This window comes from Choloepus didactylus, chromosome 5 (assembly GCF_015220235.1).
Source record: "Choloepus didactylus isolate mChoDid1 chromosome 5, mChoDid1.pri, whole genome shotgun sequence".
In the NCBI taxonomy this organism is placed as follows: Eukaryota; Metazoa; Chordata; class Mammalia; order Pilosa; family Megalonychidae; genus Choloepus; species Choloepus didactylus.
The window spans coordinates 70,361,638-70,381,455 of NC_051311.1; the positions used below are offsets into that span (position 1 = coordinate 70,361,638).

The 19,818-nt window shown below is 36.0% G+C and overlaps 1 protein-coding gene across 8 annotated transcripts in view; it reads left to right on the plus strand.

The window, feature by feature from the left end:
* The window catches only part of CADPS2 (calcium dependent secretion activator 2), a 647,872-nt gene that overhangs the window by 268,856 nt on the left and 359,198 nt on the right, over window positions 1-19,818 (plus strand). For all 8 annotated transcript variants that reach the window (XM_037836276.1, XM_037836275.1, XM_037836277.1 and 5 more), the window contains exons 4-6: window positions 3,576-3,656; window positions 11,884-12,120; window positions 17,929-18,050. In XM_037836276.1, the coding sequence (XP_037692204.1) occupies window positions 3,576-3,656; window positions 11,884-12,120; window positions 17,929-18,050 (440 nt within the window). The remainder of the gene's footprint in view (window positions 1-3,575; window positions 3,657-11,883; window positions 12,121-17,928; window positions 18,051-19,818) is intronic.

Consider the following 19,818-nt stretch of genomic DNA (forward strand, 5'->3'; position numbering starts at 1 on the left):
AACTTTGTGCCGGTTTGAATGTATTATGTCCCCCAAAACGCGATTATGTTTGATGTAATCTTTTGTGGGCAGACGTAAGTGTTAACTAGATTGTAATTCTTTGAGTGTTTGCATGGAGATGCGCCCCACCCAGCTGTGGATGATGACTCTGATTGGATAATTTCCATGGAGGTGTTGGCCTGCCCATTCAGTGTGGGTCTGAGTTAAATTATTGGTACAGTATATAAGATCAGGCAGAAGGAGCAAGTTGCTACAGCCAAGAGGGACGCTTTGAAGAAAGCACAGAAGCTACAGATGAGAGACATTTTGAAGATGGCCGTGGGAAGCAGACTTACTCCGGAGAAGCTAAGAGAGGACAAATACCCCAAGTGCAATTAAGAGTGACATTTTTGAGGAACCGCAGCCTAGAGAGGAACATCCTGGGAGAAAGCCATCTTGAAACCAGAACTCTGGAGCAGATGCCAGCCACATACCTTCCCAGCTAACAGAGGTTTTCCAGACACCATTGCCCATCCTCCAGTTAAGGTACCCGATTGCTAACTTGGACACTTTATGGCCTTAAGACTGTAACTGTGTAACCAAGTAAACCCCCTTTTATAAAAGCCAATCCATTTCTGGTGTTTTGCATTCTGGCAACATTAGCAAAATAGAACAAACTTAATACACAAACACACACACACAAATAAGTACAAGTAAAGCTGGGCAATCTGAGTAAGATTGGTGATTATATCAAAGTCAGTATCCTGGATATGCTATTTACTGTTGTTTTGCAAATTGTATTTGGGGGAAACTAGAAAAAATGTATAATGGATCTCTTGGTATTTCTTAACAACTGCTTGTTTATCTACAGTTATTACAATAAAAAGTCTACCTTTAATAAAATTTTCATAAAAATGAATTCTTTAAACTTTCAATGACGTAAGTTATTTTAAAACAAAAATAATAAATACTGAAAACTCAAAATTCATAAGAAGAAAAAACTTGGCTTATTATGCAAAGAATCTTACCTATTTAAAAAAAATTAACCAACTGATTTACCTCCTTCAGTTTTTTTTAGCAGTACATAAAACAATGGATAAAGAATTAAATATTTATTTGTTTTCTTTGTTGCAATAGCTTTTCCTTCTTTTAAAAAACATGTGTGGAAGTATGCACTTCCAGTTGCAAAAAATGACATCATTAGTCCCTGAAGTTACTAACCTTACAATCTCTAAAAACTTAGCCTTATTAAGAGGAGCCTATTAAAAAACAGTTTAGTAAAGCAATTCTCTGCTGTTCTTTGTCTACATTTTTTCCAGACAAACGCAATTAAGGTATTAATATTTTAGGAACTCATAGGAAACTGTCTCCTACAATGAAAACACTTGCAGAACTCAGAAATGGGACACACAGTCCCACTTAAATTAAGTAAGAGCTGCTAATTTGAAGTTATAAACATTTAAAGATGTCAAGTAGTGTTTTGAGGTGACATTTGAAGGGAGGCTATTGCCTTTTAATATATTTAATGCTATTTCTTGGTGGAGCTGGAAGGGAAACTATGACTCCTTCAGATGCAAATAACCTTTTTTATTATTTTTTCTGTAGAAAAATAAATACCAGAATTTAAGCAAAGATCAGAAGATGTTCTATATACGTTTAAGTTATTGTAGTTACAGTGTTCTAATGCATCCTTTTTGCTTTTAGGAGCTTATACTAAGTGATTTCAGTTACCTTGAATAAGTACTTGTCATATATTCTTTTCCTTCATAGTCTTTATTTTTAATTTAAATCATTTGGCTTTAGAGTCAGTGAAGAGAAACTTGTTCCTGTTTGATTTTGAGCCATATATTTGTTCAATGAAAATAAAAAGTATCTTAGTTTTTTGACATGCCGTAGAAACTCCTTCACAGAAAAGGTTTACTTTAAAAAAAGCTTGCCTACTTTTGTAATTTGTTTTAAAATGAACTTGATTTTTTTTTATTAACTTGGAAAGATATTTTTTTAGAAAGGTAACCAGAAGCTTTTTGTTCCTTTTTTACAAAATGGCTATCTTGTATCCCTCTACCCTGTTGTTTATGCTGGAGACACACTTTCTTTTCTGGAGCTCATATGTGATTCTGTTGTGCCCCAGCTTTAAACCTCTCAGTGAGTTCCCATTGCTGTAGGAACCAACTCCAAATTCCTTAATATGGCTCTGAGGGGGAGGAGCAGCTTATGAAGTAGCCCTGTCTCTCTCTCCAGTCCATCACTGTCCTCCTCTTTTTGCATACCATTTCTCAAAACACTGCCTGTGTCTGTCTCACTGCCAGATCTTTGGTATCCTCTTACGGAAACATCCTCCCTTCTTGACTTTCCACTTAGTCTTCCAGTCCCACCATTTTGTTTACCTGGTTTCCTCCTACTTATCTTTCTTCTGGCCTTTTCTTTTTGAGGCTGCTTTTTAAAATGTAGCATGATCAATATGTAATCCTTCAGCAAGTGGACAAAACTTATCTGTATTCTCCTTGGTGTTTAATGTTGTACTCAGTATTAATCCAATCTTTAGACCTCTACTAAAGAGTATGGTTATATTGTCTTGTCCAGGCTTCATAATCATGGAGTGGGAAGGGGGAAAGAAAGCCAAGAGAAATCTCTGTCTTGTCGTATCTGTATCCCCAGGCAGGACTTAAACTATGTATAGCTCATGGGAAGTCTTCAGTTTTACACTTTTTTTTAAGGAACTCATGAAAGAAGACTGACTAAGTAATTGGGGAAAAAGGAATCATTGAGTTAAAGGAAGTTATAGAAAAAAATTAAAGGATTATTTCAGTGGAGAAGCAAAAGTAATTTTCTGTGTGAATGGAGGATACTAAGAAAAATGATGATAGCATGCTTTTCTTCCTTGCAATCAAACTCAGAACAAGAGAATGGAATTCTAATGTTGTGCTAGTCTGTAAAGAATGACAGGATTTCTTGGCAGTAGGAGTCTTATTTGTACTAGAGTGAGTAGATGAAGACTTAAATGGTAGAGATATATTAACAGATCAATCAAACAGTACTTGCAGTTTAGCATTAATATAAGTAATACTAGGGTAGTTTAGCACTAATATAAACTATTATAAAAAATCACAGAACTATAAAATAAGTACAAAGAAGCAAGCTAAACATTACTCAGTATCTCACCATCCAGAAATGCATGATAAGAATTTGAAAGAATATAAGAGATTCATCCGTCTGGAACTATTTAGGACTGACCTGCATGAAGACAGAAAAAGGGACTAAATGAACTCAGTGCAACTTAATGTAACCTCAAGGAAACAACAACTTCTTGGTTTAAAGTTGTTGTGGACAGGTTGGGGAAAGAATTATTATAAACTTGGTAAACTGAGCTATTGAACCCTAGAGGTTAAGTTTTTCTGAACAAAACCACAATGAATAAGTGCCAAATGAATTTAATTGGGTTTCCAACCCAATTAAACATCTTTCTGCATTCTTTTCCCAATAGGTAGCTGAGAGAACTTATTAAAATCTATTTTTTGAGTCATTAATCCTTGTTAAAATTTATAGACACTGACATTAAGTACTCACATATGTATAATTTTGGTTTTCTTTTTAAGCTGGATAATGCAGATGAACAAGCAGCCCAGATCAGAAGGGAACTTGATGGGCGGCTGCAATTGGCAGAGAAAATGGCAAAGGTAAGTTATTAACTTTGACATACTCCACCTCGTTTCTTTCTACACATCGACTTCTGAGAGCTGAAACTGAAGTAATAGTTTCTTAAAGGTTAAGAAAGCCAGCATAATTTTTTATCATATTTTTAATTATACATGTTTACCTCTTAAACTGAAATATCTAAATTCATGTTTATCCACATAGAGCGTGTTATCCATTTCACGTATCCATCCTTATATTTGATATAGATAAGTAAAATAATAAATTTTGTGGATTTTTCTCAAACTCCAGATTTAGAAGAATTTTAGTTTTGCACTAAGCAAAACAATCAGAGAGAAAACTTGACTATAAAACCACAATGTGCCTCAAAGTTCCCAGCATGACACTTGACACGTAATGGTGTCCAATTAATATCGGATTGAATGATTGAATGAATGAATAAAAATATAATTTGAAATATCTAGTCCAAAGTCTGACAAAGTGTGTTCAATGCAGTTTTGTAGTTATTTTTATTTGTGCAATCACGCTATGTCTATGAATAGAAATTTACTTCAAACAACAACCATGAATTTCTTTTCAATACTTAAGGCTTTTTCGAGAGAATTGAATGTAATTGTCTAAATCATTCTTCAGTGACTTGGTGGATTAATTACTTCAATGGTATAAAATTTTTGTCTTTCCCAATAGAATTGTGGTTATGGTGTTGATCTGGGAATAAGATATTCTCCCTTTCCCTTCTGCCAGGCAAAAATTGAGTATTTGATGGCTAGGCCCTCTCTCCAAAATTGTCCAGATTTTTTTTTTCATTTTTTAATTGAAGTATAATGTATATAATAAAATTCACAAATCTTTAGTTTACAGTAAGCTCAATGAATTTTAACAATTGAATGTTTTGTGTTTCTGCAAAGAAAATATGTATTTATGAATAAATACGATGGAAGTTTTAAGAATGCTAATGTTGCATTTATCTAAATGCTTTTTAAACTAAAAAGCCAAGAAAAAGGGGGTAGCAGGAACACATAAATTGGAAAGCAGGGATGATAGTAATTTGTGAGAACCAAACCAAAGATGTCTGAAGAAGAATTTCCAGACAAGAGGAGACAAGATGATGTGAATTAGGAACGAAAGAGTTGTATTCTCACAAAGGGTAACAGTTGAAGGACAAAATGCCATGTTACTATCCTCTGGATCTCTAGAGAGACACTGCATCATTCTGGAAATTCAAATAGGAATTCACAAGATGGAAATCAGACAGTTTTAAGCAATTGGAAGCTTTAAAGAGAAAAACGCATTACCTGAAACACTATAAACAGTATTGGCACCTGGCTGGAAGGGGATTTATTTTTTCTTAAGGACCTGAGACTAATCCAGTGAGATGTGCATGCACAGTGGAGCAGGGATACTGACCCATGCTCAGAATGTCTGGCGCCCTACTTGTAGATTGCTTCTGAGATAAAATTGTGCACGTTGTTGCAAATTAGACAGGATGTGAGATGCTTTGGGGTAAAGTTTAGCTAATTTGCTGAAGGCTGTGGAACGGGGGAGGGGGGGGGACAAGGTTTGTTCTCAAATTCATGTCTGGGGAGGAGAATGCCTGTTAATAACCTCTTGGCCAAGTCAGAGGAGAGGATCAGTAATGAACACAGGGAGGCATCCCCTTGAGAGGCCCTGATGGCTTCATCAGAAATGTTGATAAAGTGGAGAAGTGAAGCTGATGAAGTTGGAAGGAAAGAAAAAAACCAATAATAAGATACCTTTCAGTAAAAATATTGATGTAACAGAGCAGGTTTTAATTTCCTTCTACTTCAATTTCACCAAATGTAAGCCATTTTAATAAAATATTTAAAAGGCTAGTTATAATTTACTGACCTTGTTCCATTTATCCCTCCAATAATCTTAGGAACCTATAGAGCAGATCGTATTGTGAATTTAATAATTTTGTGGACAAGGAAATTGAGGCTTGGGGAAGATTACTGACTTCACCAAGATCACGTAACTAGTAAGTGGTGGAGGCAGGACTCAAACCCTGGCCTTTGGACTCGAGAGCCTGGTTCTCTCTCTGCAGCCCTGCTGCCTCTTCCACCTCAAGCGCTCAGAAGTGTCGTTTATTAATAGGTAATGGTTGGCAGTCAGGAGCACCCCCTACCACATTTCACAAAACAGCAAGATACAACAATGAAAACCTTGGGACAAAAATTTCTGTTTTACAGACTAGAAATATGACTTTAGCATTTTAGCCAAATGTTAATTAGGAAGTGGTGGAAAGAATGTGGACTAGGCCAAAAAGACCCGCGGTCAGATCCATGATTGCTGTTTCCCATATAGAAAACATTAGGCAAGTTACCTAACCTTTTTTACCCTCAATATTTCTACCCACAAATTCACTGAACAAATTTTTATTGAACACCTACTATGTGCTCGGCATGATTTTAGGCACTTGGAATACATCCTTGAACCAGAAACAGACTAAATTGTTCCTGCCATGTCTGGTGGGGCTTATAGTTGGGAGAGATCCACAGTATTTGCTGTTTAGAAACTTGAACAGAGAAAGTGGGACCAGGAGTGGGAGAGAGGCGGGGAGGTGGTTACAATTTTCAGTCAGGCTGTTAGGGAAGGCTATTTTAAGAAGATGGCATTCAGTGAAGATGAGAACATGGTGTGCTGTTAGTCTTGCAGAGGTCTGCGGGAAGAGTCCCAGGCTGAGGGAAAAGCAAGGGCAAAAGCCCCGAAGCAAAAGCAGCCTGATATGTTCACAGAGCAGCAAGGAGCCATTATGGTTGTAACGGAATAGGCATGGGCAGGTGGAGGCGGTGGCGATTAGATGGGTGGTAGAGGCCAGATTATGAACAGCCTCAAAAGTCTTTGGAAGGACTTGTGGTTTTCCTCTACATGAAATGGAAGGTAGCCTTTGGAGGATTTGGAGCACAGGAGTGAAACAATTAAATTTATGTGTACTTGTCTGGTTGGAGAAAGTCATCCAGATGTGAGATGTTACTGACTTGCTCCAGATGGTAGCAGAGGAGTGGTGAGAAGTGGTCAGATTCTAGACAGAGTTTGAAGGTAGAGAAAGGAAGATGGGACATGGAGTGCAAGAGAGTAATGTCAAGGGTGACTCCAAGGTTTGGGGCCTGAGAGAGCAAGGGGTTGCCATCAACTGAGATGAGAAAGTTAGTGGGAGGAGCAGATTGTGAGAGGAAAGATTCTGAGCCCAGTTTTGGATATGTAAAATTAAAGAGCTCTGACACAGACATCCAGGTGGACATGCTGAGGAGACAATTGGATAAGAGAGATACAACTGTAGTTCAGGAGAAATACCTGGGCCGGAGATAATTTGAAAGTCATCAAGATAGAGAAGGTAACTGAGGTTGTGAGACTGGATGAGATCCCTGAGGGAGTGAGTGCAGGGAGCGAAGACAAGGGGTCCAGGAACTGCAGCCTGGGTACTTCCTTGTGCAGGGCCCTCGGGGTTCGAGTCCTTGAGTCTGAGCCTTTCGGGGAGTCTGATGACAAGGCAGAAAGGACTGGTCAATGTTATTGCAAGACTACGCCGTTGTTTTAATGCCTGTTCCTACAGGACATAACTGCAAATATGTAAACGGAAATGGCATTACCTCACAGCACTGGTATAAAGATCATGTGAAAACAGTGAAGAGACCATACCGAGGGATGCGTCACACTAAAGTTTAGATCCCAGTCCCCGACTCCCAGCTGTGATCTCTTTGGTACAAAAGTACCTGTAATCACTGTTTTTCATTAGGCCCCAGTCTCCCCCTACTTCAGTTCTGGGCAATCCTATCTTTCTGTTTGCTTGGGTGAAGAAACTTGGAGTCATCTATAACTCCTTTCTTTTTCTCATACCTTATCAAAATCTATCAGGAAATCTTTTTGATCTCTACCTTCAGAATATTTCTAGAATCCAGCAGCTGCCACTGTCATACCCCTACCCCTCTGGTGCAGTTAGCATTATCTCTCCCTGAGTAGTTTTTCCTTCCTCCCAGTTAATCTCCCAGCTTCCATGCTGCTCCTCCTACCCCCATCAACGTAGCAACCAGCTATTCTTTGCACAAAATCTTGTGATGGTTCCACCTCTCACTAAGAGTAAAATTGGCAGTTCCTATAATAGCCTTCCAAGTCCTGCATGGCCTGGCCTTGGTTACCTCTCTGACCGTACCGACCACTAAACTCTCTCTTACTCAGTCCACTTCGGCTACAGTGGCTTCCTTGCTGGTCCCGCCACACAGTTCCCCCTGATTGCAGTGGTCTTTCCCCAACATCCACATGGCTTTCTGCCTCATCTCCTTTGGTGCTCAGTGAAGAGCTGACCCTGATCACCCTATTTAAAGTTGCAAGCCCTTCTCACCAGCCATCGCATATCCCCTTCCTGAGTTTTTTTCCATTGCACTTTCTCATATAAAATGAATTCCTTATTTATTTTATCTATCCCCTTACAGTAAAAATGTAGCAGAGGGTTTTGTCCATTGTGTTCACGGATGTGTTCCAAGGGCCTGGAGCAGAATTATAGTGGACATTCAGTGAATGTCTTGTGAATGAAACTGAGTCTTCATGTGCTGACATATTGTCATGGGAAAGCCAGGGTCTTGCAGAATTCCTGAATGGTTTGTAGGACTTGCTCCCTTTTCTCCCTCTCAAAGGGGATATTGGCATTGAACAAAAGAAAACATGTCAGCATCATAAGACTGACCTTGAATCTGCTCTAATTTATAACAAAAAATTCAAACAACTTCGGAATTTTGGTTGGTATTGTGACTGGTGTTAAAACCAGTAGTTCAGTTGGTGCAATGACCCTGAAATTAGAACCTAAAATTAATGTGGGCCTGAGCAACAGGGCAGAGATCAGCATGAAGAAACCCTCCAGTAGAATGAACCCCTGGACTTCATCTAGTGAAAGCATAAGGGCACTCGAGAAAAAGTGACTTAGAAAGTTTCCCATTATTCAAACTTTATATAAGGCAAACATTAGTGGATATATACACACACACTGAAATATGATCAGTAAACTTCAAAGCTATACAACAGAGTTGTGACTTTTTTAGAACGAAAAAAGATACCTGTATATAGGCTATTCCCCAAAAAGTCTGACAATGCTGATAAAAAAGTCTATTTTGGCATTGTCTCCCAGTCTCTTCCTTGACAGATGACAGTGAATGAGGTGTTTTTAGTTGAAGTAAAGTTAAGAATAGGTTGGGGCTCCCCCCCCCCCCCCGCCGCTAATTCTAGGGTTTCTATAAAATAGTACATTGGAAATTTGGAAAAAAAAAAATTTTGATGCCATGGAATTTTCAAAGATGTATATATTTGCTTTCTTATATTTATTTATACTTTCTTTGTTTATGTATTTTTGTTAAAATATTTTCAAAAGGCAAAATCATGACTCATAGAAATATAAAATGAATACACATTAAAGATTTTATTCAATTCATATTAGTGAACGAACCAGTTAGATGTTAAAACTAGTCCAAAGAGCATTTGAGAAACCAGGTGTTTTTAGCAATGTTAAGATAAGATTCCTGGATTTGATACAAAAGTGGTTCATTTCCTAAAAAGCTTTAAACTGTAATCTTTGGGTTATTTTACTCACCAGACACATTGTTTGCATCTTTTCCAGACAAAATTCTACAATGTAACATGCAACTTCACTGTCTGGGGCCTTTAATGGATAGTAAACAATAAATTGAACTAAATACATTTCTCCCAATAATCCTTGGTTAACTTTTGCCTCCATCCCCACCTTCCCCCCCCCCCCACCCATATGACATTGACCGGACCTTTCCCTCTCACCTTTTTACCTTATTTCTAATTTTTGGATGACTTTTCTGACAGGTTTTTAAATTAGCTCACAACTGTAAAAATAAGTTTTAATGGCTTATTTTACTTTTTTTAATTGAAAATCCATTCTAAAACAATGTATATATTAACCAAAGAAAACGAAGGTATTCTGTAGTTGGATAGTTGTGTTTTTTTCCTAAGGTTGCAAAATTACTGTTTTAGAATGTTGATTGCAACTATAAAGGGGTGTTAAAAAGGATAATTGAGAATCCTCCTTGGGAAGGCTAATAACTAATATAGATATCATGTTTAATGTTCCTATGCTAATAAATATGTAATTTTGAGATTATTTTATGTAAATTATATTTAAAGAAACATATAAAAATTATATTGGGGGAAAAGAAAACAGGTGGCCTGGGATTCTGGGACTGATTCATCAAGTGTTGCCAGATGTTCCTTTTTATCCCATGAACAAACTGATGCAACTAGTCAGAGACGAGGTGCAGGTTTGACTGGAGCATTCTGGATGTGTTCCAGTCATGCCAGACAAGTAGATTTCTTAGATTATCTTTTGAGTGATGCAAAGGGAGACAACAGTTGAGGTATTGATTTTCTGGAGCGTTAGGGACTCATTTGAAAGATGGCTGCTGTAGGGTTTTATGGGACACTCAATTTTGTATATAATAGTCATTTTACACTGCCCTTGACAAAGCTATATATTCCCTACCTTAAGAAAAAAACCTAAGTGCCAAGTTGACAGAATTAAAGAAAGAGGCAAGAGTATGAGAAAATTAGTACACTCATTTTCTGTTTGTGGGAATATAAATTGGTTATAATCTTTCTGAGGGCAATTTGGCAATATCTGTCACTGTCTATCTAAATATCAATATTTGGAATATTCTTTTAATTGAGTGAAAGAAACAGAAATCTGATTGTAGACAAGAAGAACTAAGTGACAGTACTCATGTAATTCCAGAAGAAAGAGAATTTTCCAAATTTATATTGTTACACTTTTTCACTTACAGCTTTTATCATAAATTGACCTTAAGCTTTATATTTAAATTTTTCCTAAACCTTTTATAAAAAGCTGAATGAATGGCCATAAAGGATCTTGGCACATTTCTGTGAAGTGAAAATGGACTAATTTAAGAAATATGGCCATATTATTATTATTTAATAATGTGGGGCTTTTAAATTTGAATGCTTGCTTATAAAAAGGTATACTTTCCCGACAATGCATATCTGTAGTAAAAGAGAGTGATATTGTTAAAATGTTTGTTTCCTAACAGTCAAAGAAGTATATCCTGAACATTTTTCTTATAGACCAGTTACCCTAAGCATTTCAAAGCTCACAGTGGCTAGTTAAGAGGCATCTCTATCCCTGTACACTAAAGCATCTTACATGCATGTTTTCAGGGTGTCTTTTTCCTTTAAGCAAATACTTTTTCAAAAATAAAGTTAATGGATATAGAATGAGGCTAAAGAAGCGGGAGTGTTTGATTATTATGAGCAGAATATTCAACTAGGGTGAACTTAAACCTTTGGAAATGGACAGGGGTGATGGTAACACGTTGTGAGAATAGCTAACAGTGCTGAATGGTGTGTGAATGTGGTGGAAAGGGTAAACTCAGAGTCATGCATGTCACCATAAGTAAAGTTGAAGGTTAAAAGATGGGAATGTATGAAACAGTGAATCTTGTGGTGAACAATGTCTGTGATTAACTGCACAAATATTAGAAATCTCTTTCATGAACTAGAACAAATGTTTGACACTATAACTAGAAGTTTATAATAGGCATATAGGAAAAAAATGTATACCTATTGCAAACTATATACTACACTTAGTTGTATGTTAACATTCTTTCATCAACAGTAACAAATGTACTATATCAAAACTATGAATCAATAATGGGGTGGGGGGTGGTTAGGGATATGGGAGGATTTGAGTCTCCTTTTTTTGTCTTTATTTCTTTTCTGGAGTAATGAAAATGTTCTCAAACTTGGAAAAAAAGATTAATTGTGTTGATGGATGCACAGCTGTATGATGGTTTCATGGACAATTGATAGTACATTTTGGATCTTTGGATAGTTGTATCGTATGTGAACAATCTCAATAAAAAATATATATTAAAAAAACAAAACAAAAAAATGAAGAGCATACAGTCTATGACTTTAAAGACTCATATCCTAATAAAAATGTAACAACAGGTAACTATCAGAAAAAAAAAATAAAGTTAATGTGAAAATGTGTATAGTGTTTATTTCATACCACATCAGTCCTCAACAATAATCTAAATTGCCAGAGCCTGAGGCTTTTAAATCCTAGAGACTAAATTATAGAGTAGATACATTATATTGAGAGTGTCACAATTTCTAAGGCAGTCAGGTAAATACATCATATAATATTTTATGATAAAATTGACTTTTGTTAGTAACATTGTTGTTTTTTAAATTATTTTCAAGGAAAGAAAATTCCCTAGGTTTATAGCAAAAGAAATGGAGAGTATGTATATAGAAGAGTTGCGGTCTTCAGTGAATTTGCTAATGGCCAATTTGGAAAGTCTTCCAGTATCGAAAGGTGGTCCAGAATTTAAATTGCAAAAGTTAAAGCGTTCACAGAATTCTGCATTTTTGGACATAGGAGATGAGAATGAGATTCAGCTGTCAAAGTCCGATGTGGTACTGTCATTCACCTTAGAGGTAAGTGGCTTTAGTCTGTGCTCACCTCTGACAGCATAAATGAAGCTGCAAAATCATTTCTGTTGACTTTTGTGCAATATGTATTGAAGAAGTGAAATTATTCATTTGTTAGACAACCAGGTTATTTGTGCAAATGAATGCAAATTGTCCTTTAAACATAACAACAGTATTAGGGTTTAATGATAAAATAAAAGTTTTCAGACAAGTCTTCTTTATACCAACTTGAGTAGTGTTAAGTTCCTTGCTAAAGTAAACATCAAACATATTTGTGGTGTAATATTACGTAAAGACGTAATTGAGTATTTGTCATTTGGGACCTCCTTTAAAGCTTTTTTGTTAACCTTGTTTTCAGTCTATTTCATCTTTCTAGAATCAAATGAATTAAACGAGCTGTAATGCACAATATTGAGTACTGTAGATGATGAAAAGTAGAGTAAAGAATTCTTCCTTTCAAAGACTTCAGGTTTTATTATAGGCTCAGTAAATATTGCAAAGAACAAGAACAAATGTCATGCATTTTAAATTATGCTCCCCCAAACTCCACGGTTTCTTACCTTTATATGCAGCTCAATGGAAATCAAAGATACTGGTGCTGAATCTTGCTATAGCTACCTGTTGATCTTTTTCATGACTGTATTTCTTCATTATTAATCTATGTATATATGTCTTTCGGTTTATACACAACACATATACACAGCACAAACATATTTAATTCCTGGAAGAAAATATTTGAAACAAGAGATAAAAGATTACATCATTATACTTAGGAATGTCCAGACCCCTCTATGCTTTAACTCTAGAATTTTTTCTTTCATAATTTCCATTCTATATGTAAATATTAGCAATTAGACAGTCTAGCTTAACTTCATAGCTTTCTCAGAGATTATTTGAAGCTTGTAGCTCCCTCCTTGCATTCTCGTATTTTGTCTCTCTGCTGGTTCCTGATGCTACTGTTTGAGTTTATTCATTGACAAAGGAAAGTACAGGCAGTCTTAGGAGGTACAGTTTTAAATTTCTTTGTTAATGCTACTTACACTTGATTGGTTTTATTTTATGGCAGAAAAAGCAAATCTCCACTTTTTTTTCTTTTTCCTTCTATCTGTCCAACTCTAAGATAAATTTAAGCATGGGAATTAGATAACCACTTCTCACTTTCTGTTTGTAGATTAATAGATTAAATAATGTGAGAGTAGAAATATGAGGCTTCTTCAGACTCGAGACTGTTCTGCATTTGCCTAATGACTTTGCTCTGGGTTTCTCCTCAATCTCTTCAGTCTCAAAACTTCTTCCAGCCTCAGGTCTCCTACTGACTGAAATGTAAAGCACCAAATATTTTCTTTCTTTCTTTCTTTTTTTTTTTTTTTTTAATTTTAGTACAAAACAAAGTCAGTTGTTTAATTATGTTATAACTTTTTGTGACAAGAGTTTGGCATTTAAATACATTAATTGTAAAAAAAAATTGTAAAGCAAATTATTTTTGTAATGTGTAAATCTGCTATCTATATTTAAACATTCAGAACTAACAACAGTTCAAAATATTTTCTCTTTTCTCTCTTGTTTAGAACTCTTAAACCATTGTAAATAATTAGCTTCTTATGAATTCTGTTTTCTCTTTTAAAAACAAATCATGCTGGTTAGTGTTCAAGTGAAACTATTACTTGTTATTCTGTACTTTATTGTCAGTATTTTAAAGGTGAGCTGTTCAGTTAACAATAAAATAGTCTTAGGAGGAGAATATGAGCTAAAATTTCAGTTTTCATGGTCAGAGGAGCTTGTAAATTTATAAAGTTGTTTTGGCATCCTCTGTTGCTCTGCATATATAAGATATTTTCCCAACATAGTATACTGTGGATCTATTTCCTGGTGCCCAAAGTATTTTAAGTAGGAATTGTGTGTCCAGCAACAAAATTAAATCATGTTAAGTGCAGATTGCACAGTGCTTGTCTGTAGGACACCTGAAAATAGACTAGGTGCCCCTCTAGCACAGGGCGGCTGCATCAGCCTAGCTAAGCTGAGTAATTATCCCAGCCCGTAAACCTAACCTTGCTCCACAGACCTCTGGTTTCAGTGTGGGGAAACCCCAAAAGGCAAGCAGTTACTCTAACCTAAAGCTCACACATTTTATCATTCAGGCTTAGAGTTGGTCCAGTGGAGAAGGAATCTTTTCTCAGAACTGAAGACTCCAACTGAAGAATGAAGTTGAAAACCTTTGCTCAAATTTCATCCTCTTTTTTAAATTACTACACACCTCCACCCCTCCCACCAGACCTCATCCCCTAATCAAACTATTTTTGCCCCAGCATTCATCAACTAACATATAATAAAGGTTTTTATTGTTCATCATTTATTTATCTGCCTTTCTCTACTAGAATATGCACTAAGGAGAGTAGGGTCTTTTTTTTTAATTCCTTCTTTCCCCCTTTTTTTGTTTACTGATGTATCACAAGGGCCTAAAACAGTGCCTGGCACACAGTTGACTCAATATTTATTGAATTAGAAACTTTGATGGCATTGAAAAACAGCTGTTAGTCATACATTACTTTTAGGTCTCCCCACTCATGATGCCTTCAGAAAGGGTAATAAGAGGCAAGCTAATCTGCAATACACTAAACTTTAAAATCATATGTTAGAAAGTAAATATTCAAGTAAAAATAGAAAAACAAATATTCATCTGTGAAGTTATGAGCCTGTGTCCTGTAAGGGGAATGATGTCATTGGTGTGAATTGTTATTTTTCACGCTGAGTTCTTTCATTGACATATGGTCCCCGTTTTCACCATACTGCCCAGCATCATTTTCTCACAGCATACATACACATTATCTAAGTGTTTATAAAAGGAAAACTTGTCATGTAGCTTAGGATCTCACAGCTTTATTAAGGGATTCATGAATCCTGCAGCATCCCGTTCAGAAAGTAGAAGGGAGTTCTGCTGATGGAGTGCAAAAGGAAAGCTCATTTGCGAAAATCTGGAAGCAAGTGGAGAAATGCTCTGATTGGCTGACATTATGTTTCCATCTTACTTAGAGTCTTTCTAGGTGGGGAGCAGATGTACACTGATGAACATGGTAGGCTTGTCCAGTCTGATGATCTATCTCTACTGGACTGAAACTAGTTTTATCACGTGATATTGCTTATCAGAAGCCCTATAGGGTGTGTTTCATTTTCTCAGAAAACCCCTGCAGGTCAATTTTTATCTTCTAGAAAAGCCCTTCTCAGAAAGTAGTCTTCTCCCGACAATGCCCAATACAGGTGGCTGTTTTATTTTACTTAATAGTGTTACAGAACTTTGTGTTCAGTGCTTGGTCAGGACACATATCATCTAGTTTTATATTTTGTACGTCTCCCTTCTTTTTGCTCCTTAGATAATTGTCTATTTTTTCCATTATTACTTCAATAACAAAGAAATCAGGAAAGAAGATGAAACATAAATTAATTTTATTTTCTGTCGTTCCATTAGCATGTTTTGGTGGAAATTGCTTGAAACAGTTACCTGAAATTAATTTGGTTGGTGGGTCATGGAATTCATGGCAGTCTTTATCAATAATGAATGAGACTGGTTGTTTTCTCCTCCTTTTGGAAATCAGATCTGTAAAATTATGTTGTTTTATTTATACATATGGATTCATAACAGAAGTTTCATCTTTTGAAAGTGGCAATTCTGCAGAATAAAACATTCCTGGCACAGATGGGAGTATTGTTTTGAGGAGCAAAATGAGGTTTCACAGGTTGCAGCAGGAGGTCCTGTTGACAGTAGCTATGAGTAGAGGTGACAGGAGTAGTGTGAAGCAGATGCCAGCTTTCTTCTCTCTTGGACTTTGGCACTTAAACATTGCAAAAGAGATGCAGTAGAGTCTCTTCTGAAATAGGAACCAATGGCACCACAATTTCTAGACTTAGACTGTGGTATACAATTCTGTTGTTTCAAGTGACCTTCAAAACTTACATTATCAAATTAAGAAAGAAGTCATCAGAGTCATGGTAGTCAGTTTTACTACTACTAACAACACACTAGATTCATTAAAAATGCCTAAATTCTTTGGCTTATTTTACTTATTCAAGATTTTCTAATTCACCCCAGTTTCCCTAAGTATTAGAGCAGCTGTGAAACGTTATCTTTATCTTTAATTCTCCATTTAATTCCCTTTGTCTCTTTTCGGTTAAGCCCCTATTTTTATTCATATGTTTGTGTTTGCATTTGCATTTCACTGGGACAAAATGACGAAAGCCCTGGTTGAGGAAGAGAAATGGTTCCAAGTTTGACCTTCTCTATTTTGGTGATCAGTTTCCCATATATTTTGATGAGAGAGAGAGAAAAAAAAACTTGCACTCATGTTTACAAACAACCCTACTGTTGTACCATAACAGAAAGGAAGAACAGCTCTTTTAAAACAGTTTGTTTTTTGAGACTTCTTGCCTCAAGATTCATAACATGACTCTATGAAAAGTGTGATGTATTAAATGATCAGTAAGTGATACTGATGCTATTTGTGGTACAGATTTTGATAGCTACATACTGTGGATGCTATTAACCTTGTTTGTACAAATACAGTATGAAATCAGTAAAGAAATTCACGTACATATATAAAAATGCCATCAAATCCATTTTATCAATTAAAGTTTAAGAACTTAAAGAAGTTCACGATATAAGTTTTGATTGGAGAAAAACTTTACAGAAAATAATATTCACACTCAATGAGAATGTTAGGACTTCATGCAATATTAAGATTGGCAGCCTGGTATGCAAACATAAAGAGCACACATTAAAAATGTTTCCCTTTCCCCCAGAAATTACATTTACATAAGACAATATCAGTCTTCCCACTTTTTCTCAGTGTACTGAATTACATTAGACATAACTTTAATGGTTGGAAAAATTATTTTTGATTATCAAGTTAGTATCAAGATGTTTTGTGGCAAATTATATGTTCCATATTATTTTGATAATAAGATATACAGGGGCAAAAGAGTTGTAAAAATCCTCTATAAATAGTAATAATCATCTAAAATAAGTAGAGAAAGTTTCTGATGATATAGCATATTGATAGCAATGAATTGGTGTGATGGTGATAATAGCTACAGTAATAAAAATTGTATCATATTTTATGGAACTCAGTATATGTTCCTCTTATCACATTCACTGAGCTTTCATTTATGGTTCTGACTTACTTCAGGCTTTCAGTCATTTTTTAAGGATTTGAGTTTAAATTTCACTTAATTCACTACCACTTATTTAGTTACTTTAGCCTTAACTTTCATTTAATAGCTGGCAGGAAATATTTGAGAGACCAAACTTCCTCAAAATGTTATCTGCTATATCTTCAATGAATAGAGATGGATTATAAAGAAGATAAAAGAAATCTTTGATGTTACCAGATAATTTTATCAGTTGATTTTCCTTGTTGCAGTTCATGCTGCTACTTCTATATATTGCTAAATATTACTTGACACATCATTTTTTTATTTGAAAAGTTGTAGGTTTACAGAAAAATTTTTCAGAAAATATAGAGTTCCCATAATACCAGCCACCTACACACACACAGTTTTCCCTATTAACACTTTGCGTTAGTGTGATAACTTTGTTGCAATTGATTAAACAATACTCCTTGAATTATACTACTAACTATAGACCATAGTTTACATTAAGGTTCACTGCGTTTACAGTCCTATGTTTATTTTGTTTAGTTTTTTATTCTGATAGCATCTATACAGCCTAAAATTTCAAACTCTTAACTTCATTCAAATATATAATTCAGAGGTGTAAACTGTATTCACAATGTTTACATATTTTTAAAATCATTTTATCTTCAGATTGTCATAATGGAAGTGCAAGGTTTGAAGTCAGTTGCTCCCAATCGAATTGTTTACTGTACAATGGAAGTGGAAGGAGGAGAAAAACTGCAAACGGACCAGGCTGAAGCTTCAAGACCACAGTAAGCCAACGGAAAAAAAAAAATTTTTTTTTACTCCCAAGGAAACATGTTTTGCATATATGTGGAATTGTATAGTTTTACATTCTTCAATTACTGTTTGGCTAGCTTTGTCTCAGCTGTGTCAGTGTATGCCTTTCTGGATAATGATGTTATAATTAGAACCATAGCAGAATCCCTGTTGTAGTCAAACAGCAAGTCCAGCATGCAGATGTGAAGTTCATTATTAGGCAACAAGACGTTTAGAAGTAATATCTAAGAAAAGCTTGTGTTATCATCACAAAGTATTATTTCCAAGATAGTGTATGGTCCGTTTCAATTGTAATTGTTACCCATTCTGGGTCTCATATATTTTTGTTCTGTGATGACGTAGAGTAGATGCCACAATTCTGCATCATGACACAGAATGCTTTAGTGAGTAGGCTGTAGTTAGAGAGCCAGTTAATGACCACAACACAGTAATCAAAATAATAAAGCTGTTTTGCTGGCATTTTTATGTTTCAATTCTGGGAATGAGTTTATTTATTTTGGAAAAGTTTACCTTCAACTGATTCAAAGTTGGGAAACCTCAGTCTCTGGTAGAAAAAACCAGGCTGGCCTGGGGAATTCAAATGAAGCTTGCCTGGCCTTCAGCTGAACCCCCTTAAAAGCATCTTTTTCTACCATTTAAGCTTTATTCAAAATATCTCACAGGTCTTAGGTTTTTTGCCTTACCACAGCATCAAGTATGTGGCCTGTTCATTTGGGAAGCCTCTGTTGCGAGCTCAAGTAGGTACTGGTTAGGAGCAGAGGATAGATGAACAAGACACTGTCATTTTCTTTAGGGCAGGCACAGTCCAGGGGGCTACAATAATGGGACCGAGAGGGTTAAGTGCAATAAGCGTTGAGATTTTCACTGCCAAGGATCCAGCTATACAGAATAAGAGGGGAAAAGAATTCAGTCAGTGGGAAAGCAAGTGCAGCGATAAGGAACTACGTGCAATCCAGGATGGCTGAATAGAAGTGGACCCAGGAAGAGAGGGACAAGATGAGGTCACAGAGGTGGAGAGAGGCTGCTCAGGGGCAGAACTGTAAAGCTTCGTAAGGCAGGGTGAGAAGTTTGGTCTTGATTTTTCTCAATCCCATACCCACAATAATCCCCAAAACATCAATCCTCAGAGCAAATCTTCCCTTTAGATAATCCAATCTAAAGTAGATACTTTTTATCACATCACTTTTAATTTGTAGACTGACGTGTTTCTCATTTGCTTATTTTGTGTTGTGTCTCCCCCTTGAGAAAAGGATGGATATCTTCTCCTATTTATGCTTATAACCAAGTACCTAGAAGGCACTCAATCAGAATTTATTAATTTATTGTTTGAAATTATTTTATGACTTAGTCACAGAGCATATTGAGGATGGAATATTTATTCCTGCAGGCAAATAGAGGTGAGTTAGAGTGTGATGAAAGTGGCACAATGAGGGTAAACAGTTCTTTTAAGAGGTTCCTCTATGAGAGGGAGCAGGACAATGGGGCCATTTCTGGCGGGGCACATGGAGTCTAGAGAGAGGTTTGGTTTGGTTTGTTTGTTTGAAAGATGGGCTGTATTGGAAATGTTTGTATGCTGGTAAAATGCTCCAGTAGAAAGTGAGAGGCAGTGTGACTGGAAGTAACTGCAGAGAGAGGGAATGAGTGATACTGTTCTTGACCTGAGAGAATTAATAGAATACATCGGAGAAATAAGAAATGAACATCAATCAGATATATTTGAAAAATCTTATATTTTCAATT